This window comes from Diprion similis, chromosome 3 (assembly GCF_021155765.1).
Source record: "Diprion similis isolate iyDipSimi1 chromosome 3, iyDipSimi1.1, whole genome shotgun sequence".
NCBI lineage: Eukaryota > Metazoa > Arthropoda > Insecta > Hymenoptera > Diprionidae > Diprion > Diprion similis.
The window spans coordinates 2,689,922-2,703,896 of record NC_060107.1 but is presented as its reverse complement, the minus strand read 5'-3'; the positions used below and the strand labels follow the sequence as shown (position 1 = coordinate 2,703,896).

The window sequence follows — 13,975 nt, the reverse complement described above, 5'->3', positions numbered from 1 at the left end:
CTAAGATTTCGTTTCAAATAGCAATATTTTATATTCATTATTTATTTACTTCGAAAGAGATATCGTAGCTTATACGAATTAAAAAATTCGACAAATATACTCGACCTTAAGGACTATTACTCGTAATAAAATAAAATTAATAATTAAAATCTTTTACAATTACACGTGAGTAAAAAAATATACCTGCAGTTCAGGAGGAGGAGGGTGAAGAAAAAAAAAAAAAACTAGGAAGAGACCAGAATAGAAAATATTGTTGAAGATCGTGACTGGGATGAATTGCGGAGTCAAGGGTGTTGTTCCCGGAGGGGGTGGGTGGACGACGTCGAGGGCGAAACAGCTCGTCGATCAATTTAACCACGTAGATCCGTCATTCTGATTTCAGCTGCTCGTCGGTAACAACAATCCCTACACAGAGAAGGAGCAGACGTTCGACCCACCGATAGTGGCTACGAGAATACGTTTCATCCCCTACACGTCCCACGTGAGGATAGTCTGTATGCGAGTTGAACTTTACGGCTGTCCCTGGACCGGTGAGTGAAATTTAAAGAGACTCTATTTTCCTCCCGTCTCTCCCTTCTACTGCTATACGTATATACACTAGGGTGGGCCAAAAAAAAGTTTCAATATTTTTTTCGTTAGTCGCCGTGAAAATGTCAAGTTCAAGATGAGGAAAAGAAATTTCTGTAAAAGTTTGAACTCTTAGTGTTAATTTTTTTTGTTTTTATTTTGGAATTTTATTACTTAACAACGGATTGGCGTATCGTAAAAGGCGATAGATATTTTTTTAGGAAATTAAATGATCTGTAGAAAAGGTCTTTAGCGATTTTTTCCTAAATCTATTGGTTCTAAAGTTGATGAAAATATAAATTTTGTACAATAGTTTAAGTTAAAAACTTATTTCTTGTTAAGTGATCGGAAATTTCGAGAATGTTTCGATGTTTCGATAAAGAAAATAACATGAACATTGAGAATTATCATATATTTTTTTTCAATTTTAAACCATTATTTCATAGTGGAAATAGAAAAAAAATCTTAAATAACTTTTGAATAGTAGATTTATCGTAAAATGATGAAGAAACTTTTTTGTAGAGCGTTTAATTCTCAACAAAAATACGTTCCGGTTTTATCAGTACACCAATGCGTTGACGAGTTATCAATATTAAAAGTTAAAAAAAGAAAGTTTCCCATATTATCTAAATAAGAAATAGAAAGTCGCGATGAAGCATCTCTAAATATTAATACACAGCATCTTTTTTTTTCGTAACGTTAACTTGAATTTTGAACAAAAAACGTATTCAAAATTCTTCCGACAGAGTCAAAACACAAAAGTTATTATACCGTCACTTTTCCACACGGGAAAGCAGCCAGTGGCGAACGTCAGTCTGGGAAAAATCGATTATCGAGGGTTGAATTCCACAAGCGGTGTTTCAATTTTTCCGATTTTTTTTTTTTTTTTTTTTTTTTTTCTTCTCCCCCGAAACGCTCGCGTCACACCGGAAGATAATATAATTCGGAAAGTGTATCTTTCCGGCGGTTTTCCAACCACCACCGTTGTATCAACCCTTTTCGCGAGAACCACTCGAGTCCGGTCCGCCATCCGCAAACCCTGCAACCCTCCCCCGCCAGGTTTACTACCCTCGGGCTGTGTTCCCTCGCTCCTGTAGATCCTTTGCTATTTTACGCTAAAAGAGCGCAGAAGGGTGGGCGGTTGTCTCTCTCCGTACCGCTGGAATCCGAACCCCACCCCCACCCCCACCACCACCCCCAGCAGCCCAGCCTCTATCTGAGATTAACTTGGATTTATGATCACCAGCAAAAGCACAGCTGTGTCTGCATTAATCCAATCCGAAACTGCCGGTCGAATAGCTCTGCTCTGCTATGTGCTGCACACGCCTGTATTATTATAGGCATACCTACAGTCCGCCATTTCCTGCTCGGCCATCTGCCGCCTTTTTCGGGATGCGGATCTCCGTCTTTCTCTCTCTCTCTCTCTCTCTCTCTCTCTCTCTTTCTTTTTGTCTTTGTGTGTATACGTTAGCACGTATACGGTACTGCATACCCAACAATATATATATATATATATACACACACAACAATCTCGAAAAGTTAATTATCGCGGCGGACCTTCCTTCCGTCATTTCTTCCTCTCTCGCTATTATACTATTTTTCCTTATTTTAGTTTCGTTTCGTTACGTTTCGTCTCGTTTCGTTTTTTTTTTTTTTTTTTTGCATTTTTATTTTACTCTTCTCTTTTCATTATTATTTTCTTCTACTTTTTTCCTCTCTCTTCATACACCGCGGCTCCGTTTCCGTCGCTGGTATTCTTTTCTATAAAGACTTGGATTTTTTTTTTCTTTTTTTTTTATTCTTTTTTTTCTTTGTTCATTTATAAAGTAAAACTCAACTCTCACTCGCTTCGAATGGATAATATAATACATTACGAAAGGATGGAAACGGTGAAACTTAACAGACTGAATTACCGACTGCGCTTGCGCGAAATAATCGAACTCTGTTGGTCGGTGGGATCCCCCCACCACGACAACATTTTCATCCCCCACGCAGTGGGGCCAACCTAATCGAAACTACAGGGAACGAAATGTCAATCGCTCTCACGTCAAGAGTAGGTAAATTGAAATTGTAATAAGAAACCTAACCTAACTTTTACGAATCCGTACATCAAATATATATTTGAGTTTTGCTTTAAGCCCGAAAAAAAGAATTCGCATCACCAGCATAACCTCCAAAAGTCACGTTAAACAGCTAAAGAAGCTCGAGTTGGCCAACCTGCATCAAAATACGACGAAGCCTGGCTCGCGCATGCGCAGTTCGATCCGTAACCTGATAAATTTCACCGTTTTCTTTCATTGTCAGTGTAAATCTGACGATAAACGGCGTTCCCTTATTTTTCTTTCGTACCGTAACGCGCGTGGATAAAATTGTTATTTATTATTTGGGTAAATTTCTGCCCGCAGACGGCCTCGTCTCCTACTCTATGCCCCAGGGAATTCAACGAGGATCCGAGGTCGATCTTTCAGACAGAACCTACGACGGCCGCGAGGAGGGTGGACACCTCTCAAGGGGCTTGGGCCAACTCGTTGACGGCCGTAAGGGCGCCGACAATTTTCGCCTGGACGTCAGTGGCAATGGGAAGGGTAAGCTGGCCTCGATTACCTTATTCTTATTTTCTTCAACTTTTCCTCCGCTCGGAATTCTTCCGTCTTTCAACCGGATAATCGCGACTCGGATTCCATTTCACGATCATATTTGTGCCGAAGAATTCGTATCCCCACCCCGTGCAGTTTTTAATTACCTGAAACTGAATATCTGGATAACTATATGTATACTATATTCTACTACCGGTCAACAGATCGCTGCTAGTTTTTGGGTATATATATATATATATATACATAAAATACATATATATATATATATATATATATATGGATATCAGAGAAAGGTAGATGCGGCTGAATCCCCATGCAACGTTGGTAACTCGATGTCGAACCGTTCCATTGAGTTGAGGGGTTTCTGGAATTACGGGAGATCCCTGGAAGATGAGGGAACAAAAGATCCAATTAGCGTCAAAACGCGCGGAAAGAGAAGAGCAGAGATATTCATCTCTCAAGTTTCAATTTGTATTGTCTCCGGCTCGTTTCTCTAGCGTCGTCGTGACGCTCGCGACGTCGCGCTGCGGTTGACGGATCAATTTTTAATTCTCGAGGCGACAACCGCAGGAATTTTTTTTTCTCGTTTCCTTGCTAAATTTCATTCTATTATTATCATTATTATAGACATGTGGTTTATTCTTTTCCTCCTCCTCCTCCTCCTCCTCCTCCTCCTCTTCTTCTTTTTTCTTTTCTCGCCTTATATCGCCGCTCGCCGGCCCGTTTCGGCAAAAGTACAATATGGGGGCGCAATTTCCGCCGCTCTCGAAATCCGCGGCTCGAGATGAAATTTCATTAATCGTTCCCTTAGCCGTCGGGAGAGAAAGGGGGCGGCACATGGCGCCTTGAAACGTCTTAACAACTTTACCGGTCTACCCAACGGGCCAAAGTGATTGTGCAGCCCGACGTAACGCCTTTGCAAGTTCTACCTGATTAAAACCTCCGCAGTTATATCGGCCCTTTCACTTTGTGGCACGCATCCACCTGGATTTAAGGAGAATTTACCGAAAAAATTATTCCCTCAACCAGAAAATTTCAGTCTTAGTACAGTCTCAGCAAGGATTGTTAACTAACTGTCGAAGCAAAAATTTTTACTGCAATATTAGTAAATTCTTGTGGCTATATCAACATTTTTGACCAACTGAATCTCCGTCTGCTAAAATCTAACGCGCATGCGTCGACACAGGATATTTTCCAGGGTGGCCAACCGTCGTAAGTATAACCTAAAAAATTTTTACAGTTGTGAATCGAAGGACGACTGCCAGCGACAACGGTAAAATTTTTTTAGGTTATATTTACGTCGGTTGGCCATCCTGGCAAACAACCACTCTGTGATTATATCGCGTGCGCATCGAATTTTTTCAGACGACAGGACGTGCGGTCGTTAGAAATTCACTTTGTATACCCTGCTGCATTTATTCCGCGTTTCCGCGCGTCAGGTGAGTATTGTTGTCTCTTGTTTGTTTCTATGTCTCGCGAGCTAAGTTCGCTCCGACGAAAAGGGTTTTTAGTCTACAAGGCGGCAGCAGCACGAACAAAATTATGGTTTCTGCAGCGCATTGTGTCCAGTTTTTTCCCGAAGGTACGTTATACGTATATAACCTTTGGAGAACAAAGCCGCAAGGAGAGATCAGTCCCGGATAACACGCGGGTTTCCAGAGTCTATTCTCTATCGCCCCGTCTACTCCACACACATACCACCACCCATACCTACCCTCGGAGTAAAAGCTCCCGGGACGTTCGTCAAATCCTGCTGGGATAAGAAAGTGACAATAAAAAGAAAAAGGGAAAAAGGAAAAATGGAGGAAAAATTCAATCAGCCGCCGCCGCCGCCGCCGCCATCGCCGTCGCCGGAGACAGTGCTGGAAAACGATCGGACCAACGGACCCTGCAAGCTTCTGTGTGTACATTATGCTCGTGTGTGCATTGTAGGAGCGGAAAAGCTCGGGGTCCTGGACCGCAGACCGATCTTCTGGTCGACGAGGGGTGAAGGGAGGGCGACGAGAGCCGAGAGGGCTTTGGCTACATTTGAATCTGTTCGGATTTACATTTATATTGAACCGCAGGCTAGGCCGTGCGGCTGCTGTTTACCCGTTCCTCTACAAATTTATGTCTTTCTATTACCTGTATGCGTAATTTTACATTTTTCCCATTCAATGGTAGGTTTACCGGCTAGGATTTGCTGCGACAGCTTATCGCCGTCGTCGTCTCGTCGCTTTTCTATAACGCGTATATAAATAAAGTAGAGTCAACCGTCGGGTCCGGTCATCTCATTTCCTGCTCAGATATATGTATATATAGGCGTCGAAGCTTTTCACCTTTCGACCCGGCTTCAGCCGCTCGGATCACTTCGCTTTACCGATAATTGACCGGATTCTGGATCGCCGTGACCGGGGATGATGATTTTGAAACGCGGCAGAGCGGCCGGTTCAATTAACCCCGGTGTATACTAAAGCTCTCGTTTATTTTCTTCGCTTCGGTATTTCCACGGATACATCATTACACCGCTAATTGGAATACCTACCTACCATTCGCTCACTCAACTATACCGATCCACCAACCACAGACAGATATAATCCATAACCATTGCATTTTCAAATATCTATTTTTCATACGCGTGTAGATACGGTTGCTTACGCACTTTTGATTCAGGGTGCGTTTATCGCAGAGTTAACTGCCGGGTTGTTCGAATATTGAAAACAAAAATTCGTGATTTACTTTTAGGTATTGTAATTTTGTGTCAATGTAACTCTATCTGATGTCAACCATTCCAGAAAAAAAAATTCTAATTATGCAAACATGCTAAATTACTGTAAGAAAACAAATTTAAGGGTACGAATTCACTCCTGAGTTAGAGATTTTGAGGATTTTTTTCGATCAGGGAATTTAATACCATATTTTAATGTCAATTTGAATACTATTTTCTAACGTCAATCCAACACCATTCTTTGATGTCAATTCAACACTATTTTTTTATATCAATCTAACACGGTCGACTTCTATATTTCGGAATCGATCATAAAAATTGTTCCAGAACAAGCCACGTCGGCGAATTTCGTCCAATTTTAACACGACCATATTTCACACTGCATTTAACGACGGTAAAGAACCTGAAGTGGGTAATTACTTTGTTAAAAATCAGTGCTAAAAGGACGCGGTGAAATTGATGACTGAAAATTTTTGCCCCTAAAACGTCGCCCGGTTCCAGCTCTCTCCTGTCATTCACTCACGTTCGCTTCACGTCAAACGAAATTGCCAAACTTTTCCATTTGCCGGGCAGAGGGCAGCCCAGCACCGAACGAACGAACGAACAAACGAACGAACGGCAGGCAGGGTGAGCCGGCTCAACTTTGGTCGGAATAAAGCGATTACGCGTCGATAGGTACCCATTCGCCTGAACGTAGCAGCTGAGTGCTGGTTAGGTTGGCCCGCGTGCTCGTGCAGACTCGGGCGAAATTCGCGCCTTCGATTGGACCGCCAAGTGGTAATTTCTGCAGGGTGGAATTTCAACGACTGAATCTCCATACCCGATCTCCATCCCTTACCATCAGGTACGGGCCTAAATTAGTCCGCGGAATCGTGATCCGTCGGTAATAGCGTTCGCGCCGATCCCAGCAGAGCCGCCGGGCATCGTTCGGCTCATTGGAAGTCGGTTCGTGTTCCCTAAATTACGGCACACGGCTCGTGGACACCGATACTATTGTAGGAGAGCTGAGACCATCATTCAGGGTTCGTTTCAACGAGCCGACGAATCCCAACGGTCGGCCCAAACCTGTAGGACTATTCACCGGGGAGGACGTATAATGGCCGTCTTGGTAGCGAGAAAATCTAGGGGAATTTTTTTGCTGCGCATCAGGTGTCAAGAAGACATTCGATTTCTATAACTATGTATGTAGGAGAGATCGATTCTCGCTCGGACATCATCACGGGATTCATTTTTTTCTATGAGTCTATAATCATTTGTTGCGAGGGTATTGGTACAACTGATATATTACTGCATACAGCCGAGATGAGAGCGGTTGAATTACGGTGGCGGGAAATATGACTTCGGGGCCGGTGGTAACACGGAATCGATGATGACCCAGATGCGGATGAAGTATTTTCCACACGAGAAGACTCATACGACGCGCAAGATAGTTCTAATGGCGAATGGTCTCGCAATAACCGAGACTGTATATCTTCGAAAACTCTTTTATTTATCTTCAATATGGACTTGAGAGAGAGCCCCAGTCGCGCGGTATCTGCACCCCTCCTCAAACTTCGCGATATTGTATAAGGTACCGTAGCTTCTCTCTCTCTCTCTCTCTCGAGAATTCACGAGGAATAGGAAGAAGAAGATTCAAGCGTTTCAAATTACTTATGAAACAACTCCTATCCGTTTCATCCAGCAGAAATTTAAGCACCTTCGTATTTCTATGTTCCAAGGATACGAGTGGGTCGGATGGCGCAACGACACTCCAAACATGATTGGACATCCGGTTGAAATCACCTTTGAGTTCGATTACGCGAGGAACTTCACAGCTATGCATCTCCACACGAATAACCTCTTCTCTAAGGACGTTCAGGTGCTTCAACGTGTATTCAAAATTCTCCCAACCAGCCCAATGACTTGTCGTTTTAATTCTACAATCCGACACAGGTCTTCTCACACGCCAAGGTCTACCTCAGCGGCGGAACCGGAAGTCAGTTCAACGGTGAGCCCGTCCACTTCTCCTACATGCCGGACCTCGTCCTCGAACATGCTCGTGACGTCACTATAAAGCTCCACTCGCGGGCCGGTCGGTACCTAAAACTACAGCTGTACTTTGCCGCCAGATGGATAATGCTCAGTGAAGTCGTCTTTGAGTCTGGTGAGTCAATGTCAAGGAGTCCAGTAATTTGAATACGTCATAAGGTAGTTGGGCCGAGACCTGATCTGACATTTTGATTCGGAAAAATAAAGCTTATAGCAAGTTAAACACCGAAGATTCAAGCGACTACAGTCCAACAAAATCACGCGACGTTGCCAAATCTATTTTCAGATTATTTGAGCAATACAATGCTCAGGATTATCCGCCGTTTTGCAGGGACTCTACTCAACTACCTTAATTCAAGCGGGAAACTTGATCCAGCTCGACCAATTCGAGCTCAGTATCTTTTTTCGCTAAGCTGAGCAGCCGAGTAAACAAGTTTTTAATACCGTTCAAGAGGTCGCGGTAGTTGAATGAATCGGGAGTAATTTCTGAGGGGTTCGATTTTCCCGTTCACCTATTTTCTGTAAATTTCCACTTCCCCCCTTTGTGCGATATGAATAGACATTGAAGTGCCCTGCGAGCGCAGATCGCGACTCAAATCGAGTTAACGAACATCGCTCCCAGTACCTACGTTCAATCGGAGGAACGGAGTTGGTATCCCAAGGAAGATTTTCTCCCTTTTTCTTGAGGGCGCAGGAGCTGACTTGTTGACTGGAGGAGCGGCGGCTGCAAGCTCGGGCCGCACCGACGCCATTAATCATTCCCAACCCCAACCCCCCTCTCCATTCTCTCTTCCTCTTCCTTTTCCTCTTCCTCTTCCTCTTCTCCGCACGGTTAGCTCACCGCTGCGAGGTGACTGTCGCCGGCAGAGAAGCACCCACACTCCGTTCTTTGGGGCCCTCCAAGCGCCGCTCAAATGCTCCGCTGAACCGCGTCATCGATAAGAAAACACTGTAAGATTCCGATACAGCACTCCACTGGTGCTCACACACACACATGGGACTCCAGAAGCCGGTGACCCACACCTAGAACCATAACAAACTGCGGACCCGCCGCCTGTTCCCGACGTTCAATGGGAAGCGAAAGCTGCCCACGCTTATGTGCCACGGAGCTGTTTCCAAGCTCCCTTGATTCTCGGTCCTACTTTCCTGCCTTGGACAACCATTGAAACGTCCCATTTTTGGTTAATGATTGTCTCTCATAGTGGAATTTTTTCAATTTTTTCCGCAGTCATCTCCGACTGGAACAACACCGACGACGAGGACGGAAAGAACCGGAGTACCATCGTCATCCCCGGGGCGACTGGGAGTCCGTATCAAAATAACGAAGGTCCGCTTCAGAGGGACGAGGTCAAAGCCACCTTCAATAACAATAACAACAACAACAACAACGATGCCACCCGGGGTGACAATATCTGTAAGTCGAGCTTGATTCGGCGAAACGCAAGTGCAGCTTCTTCCCTGAAGGAAGACTAGTCTTCGAGTCTATTGATACCGATTTCAACCATTTCTAACTCAGTTCCCGACAAGAGTAAGGAGCCGGAATCCCGGCAGCTTATCGGTCTTGTAATCGGCATACTGACGACCGTCATCGTCATGCTGCTGGCTGCGATCACTTTCATATTCTACCGCAACCAGAGACTCAAGGCCACGTTGTCACCGGCGACCTTCTACGATCCACAGAACGAACACCAGCATCCAGAGACCAAGGTTAGATGTTTGTTTTTTACTGATACGCGAATTTCAGCCATTCCAGTTCATCAGAGTGAATCTGACTTGCTCTTGGCTTCCAACTACTCCAGAGATTCGACTGAATTCGGAGATGAGAAACTCGAGAGAGAGCCAATTACCAGCGATTGGACATTTGTGTAAACTTTACGAACGTTGCTCCTGTAGAGCAGGTACCTACCTACTCGCCTTCGTTTGCTACGTTTGTCTGTACTCCAAGAGTTCGTGATTTACTCACCCTTCGACGGTACAACTTCGCAGATTTTCTATACACACCACGTAATCCGCAGATGAACGTTTCGTAGCAACGATAAGAGTTGCACCAATTCATAGTCTGCATACCCACTTCAGATACTCCAGCGCTTCTCAACTATCAAGAATGTTGTTAATGTCGTAAAGTACCGCAACCATCCAACGACTAAGATACTACGGATCACGAGTCAACGGTTTTCACCTTTCCCCCTTAAAGTCTGTCTTTTCCCAAAATTTCCCTCCGGGATGTTAATATAACCGCGTGTAAAATGGTCCCCGCTATCTCCCTCGATTCACACACCTTATAGACCCTTGAATTCGTCCAAGTTTCCACACGGCGTGTACCCGCAAGTTCTTTACGAACGCGTTTCCGGATACTTTGTATAAAGAGGGTGAAAATTGCGGTCCGTTATAGGCGATAAGCCTTAGGTATATACAGATACACCCACTTGTACCCACCGATCGATGGGACACTATTATACCCGTTTAAAAGTTTTTATTGGCTCTCGCGGGGCTGACTCCACTTAATTAGAGACCCTATAGCGGTGGATCGAGCAACTCTGTACAAAGCTGGAATATACAGGCTGAACGACGAGGAAACCTGAAGTAGAAGGGACTCGACGAGGAGGGGAAACCCAGACGGAATTCACTGTCGTGAACCTCGAGACGTGCGCTATCGCCATCAGTCATTCGGTCTCTCAGCCTCTCCGTTACTGATCCTCTTTTCTCCTCGCAGCTCCTAATTCTCCTCTCGTCGCATTAGCCACCTGCTACCCCGGCATCTCGCCTGTCTTGCAGCATCCCTTGGAGAACTTACTATACGTCGGTACCCCCTAAAAGGACAATGCGCGTTATATCTACACACCATTTACATTTTTCTATACGGCGATCTGTCCTCCTAAACTTGCAAGTTCGAATCACCAGCATTTTTTCCTGTTCAGGAAAATTTCATTTTTTTTATGGCGCGTTCCAAGCCGCGACGAATCCGCTAGGTTTAGACCATTTCAATTTTACTTTGGTTGAATCTTTTTCAGGTAGTGATGATAACGCTTCGAGAGACCGAAATTTTTAGGTTCTTCACTTTCGTTTTTGATATGAACGATTTATCGGAATTATGAGAGTGTAATTAAAAGTTTTTACTTTTTAACTCAAGTTTTACTGAAAACGTATTTTTCTTACCGACAATTTGAAAGTCGATTCTATTTTTTGTTTTCTTAGCGCTAAAAATTCTCTCGTCTATAAAATCAGATGACAACAAAATATTTGACAAGAAACAGCAAAGTATTCGTGTAATTAAATTACGTCAATTGACCAAATTTTTTTCAAAGCTAATTGAGATATTTTCTAATAATTTGTGTGTGTGTTTTTAATATATTAGTAAAATTGTTCAAATTCTGTAGGTCCGTAAAAAGAAAAAAAAAAAAAAAAAATCAAAGAACAGAATATAAACCCCGCGGTAACACATAAACTGCAAGATTAATCGAAAGGCAAATATATCGTTACATATGTGTACCCATACGTATAGAGACACAGTTTTAATTCAGTATTATTTTACGTTTATCTCGTTCGCTGTTCATTTCGTTCTTTTGTACTGGATCCCTCTTCTTTTTTTTCTGTTTTTATTCAACTTTGAGTTAGTTTTTTCCCTTATCAGCTCGGAATTATCAGAAGGGTAGGTAATATTCACCGAGGTATGTATATAGGTACATGTATATTTACGTATACATATATTGTATAGATATGCGCAATATTATTCACACACGTATGCTTTTACCCTCCCCTCCCCCGGTAAATAACCCCGTGGTTTAAAACGATTCGATAAAACCACCGACCATAGCACATGTGCACGTTACGTAGCGCGTAACAACAGCGTTTCACCGACACAGTAACAGGACGAGCGAGTCGGAGAATGTGGATGACGCGGCGTAGAGATCGAAATGCCGGGTGAACAAACAGCCATATCCGGTTTACACGTCTATGTACAATATGATAATATAATATCGCTGCTCATGCACACCTCCGTGCAGAGCAGCGTGCGCAAAACGTGCGAGGTGCAGGGGTAGATTGAAAATCTCGCACCCCTGCTCCTTGGCCGATATGCCATGCAAAGAGAGAGAGAACGAGAGAAAGAGAGAGAAAGAGCAGGGTGTATGTATACCTTTACCCACGCTGCTGTACGCAGTGAACAGATTTGGCTAAGCACATAGACATTATGTAACGGGGTGAAAAGGGGCGAAACACCACGAAGCGTGCGCAAACTTTAATCTCGGACGTAGGTAGACGAGGGGGTTAACGGAGTTCCAGCTATTGCAAAAAGACGGGGGGGGGTGGATGAAAAGGGGAGACGACTCGCTTCCGAAAGATACAACTTGGCCAACAACCATGAAGTCGAGAAAGAGAGAGAGAGAAGAGTTTGGCGAGTGAGGGGATGCTGCAGAATCCTGATGGCTAAGTGGTTATCTTATCTTAACGGTCCGTGGCCTCTCTTCGCCCCCCTCATCCCCGTCGCGCTAACGCGCCCTAAACGGAAATTAACACCACCACCACCACCTCCACCAGCACCACCCCCGAGGAGAACGCCAGTCGGGTGTCGCGTCGTCGGAGAGCTAACACAAAAATCAATGGGCGTAGCGATATCATAACCTCGAATAGCCGGTCGCCGCCTCGTCTCACCCTAAACGCTACGCGACGCCATGGTTTTATAACCTAAACACCGCGGCACCTTATCGCGAACCGACTAACTCGACAATTGTTTGTTATAAAAATGTTAATTTCCTTACGAGGAAGGCGCACGCTGATCGAGCCAGAGATCGTAATTTGCCCTCCTCGCCTTCCTCTTCCATGTCGGCGTCGTCGGTACAGGGAAACTATAAACTCACACCATTTAAGCAACCTTTGCAACGACGACGTAGATAAATACCACGGATTTTTTCCTTCCTCTTCATCTCGTCCTTCACGATGCAGACGATAAACGACTACTTTTATCACCTGGTTTTCGATTTTATGCGTTCAACATTTTCTTGCGGAACGGTCATTCGCGCTAACGAGCACAACGATCTCAATGATTAGAGATCACATTTTTGTGGTTTGGTTTCCCCCTGTGTTTCATTATCGGAAACCACTTGGTATTAATACAGTATACACATAGACGCTTTTTTAACGATGTTGGATGTAATCGTCAGGCTCTTCGATCGTCGAAAGAGAATATCTGTACATTGTCGTCTGTATAGGGATGCGTAAGGGTGACCCGATGACCAGTTGAAGTAATCACGTCAACAATTGTACGTTCCTATGACGTATAATTTTCTTCAAACTATATTACGATGTTTAAATTTTGCGTAAAATTTTCTAGTGGTGCTACGTCTGTTCTATAATGAAGTCGATTTCTAACTTACTCTTTCCTTACATCTGCGTAAGGGTTGAAAATTTTCTAAGGGTGGGAATTTGTTACTTTCTGTTGAATGATGAACATTTTTTAAGGAGGGACTATAAGTCGAGCAGTTAGGGGTTTCGGGGTTGGAGTTACGATGTCCGTTTCGATGTGTTTTAACAATAGGTGGTAGAATGTCGGAAAGTCCCGTACGAACCGTACCAAATAAATTTAGAAAAACTGAATTTACGTCCAGCCATGTAGTTGCCAATTGTTTGATGTTATAAAAGCGAGAAAGTTGAAGAGATCTATAAGATTTATAGAGGGTTAGGTTAGATTAGGTTAGGTTAGGTGATTTCAGATTCGACGTCTTTTGTAATCTGTTATAGTAGACCAAAAACTAAGTGACACGTCTTTTTTCTACCTGTCATTAAACACTTTAAGGACGTGAATCCACCCTTCAAAGTAAGGCATGTCACGGACCGATTTGGCAGTTCTTTTTTTTTTTTGTTCTTTAAACTGAGAAAATTATATTTTTCATTTCTCGTTATGAGAAAACTTTCACAGTTGGATTGATTGAAAAATAATTGCCAAATCACCCCTTGACATGCCTAACTTTGGAGAGTGGTTTTAGCACCTAAAAATTTTTAATGGCAGTTAAAAAAAATGAGTTTCGCTTAGTTTTTAGTCCACTATAAGATATTACAAAAGAAATAAAATCGGAGAGAT

At 43.5% G+C, this 13,975-nt stretch overlaps 1 protein-coding gene across 1 annotated transcript in view; it reads left to right on the top strand.

Moving 5' to 3' along the window:
• Positions 1-13,975, top strand: part of LOC124404405 (discoidin domain-containing receptor 2-like) — a 113,295-nt gene that overhangs the window by 88,913 nt on the left and 10,407 nt on the right. The window contains exons 5-10 of the mRNA XM_046878501.1: positions 383-530; positions 2,973-3,152; positions 7,590-7,729; positions 7,804-8,014; positions 9,128-9,313; positions 9,416-9,606. Coding sequence (XP_046734457.1) covers positions 383-530; positions 2,973-3,152; positions 7,590-7,729; positions 7,804-8,014; positions 9,128-9,313; positions 9,416-9,606 — 1,056 coding nt within the window. The remainder of the gene's footprint in view (positions 1-382; positions 531-2,972; positions 3,153-7,589; positions 7,730-7,803; positions 8,015-9,127; positions 9,314-9,415; positions 9,607-13,975) is intronic.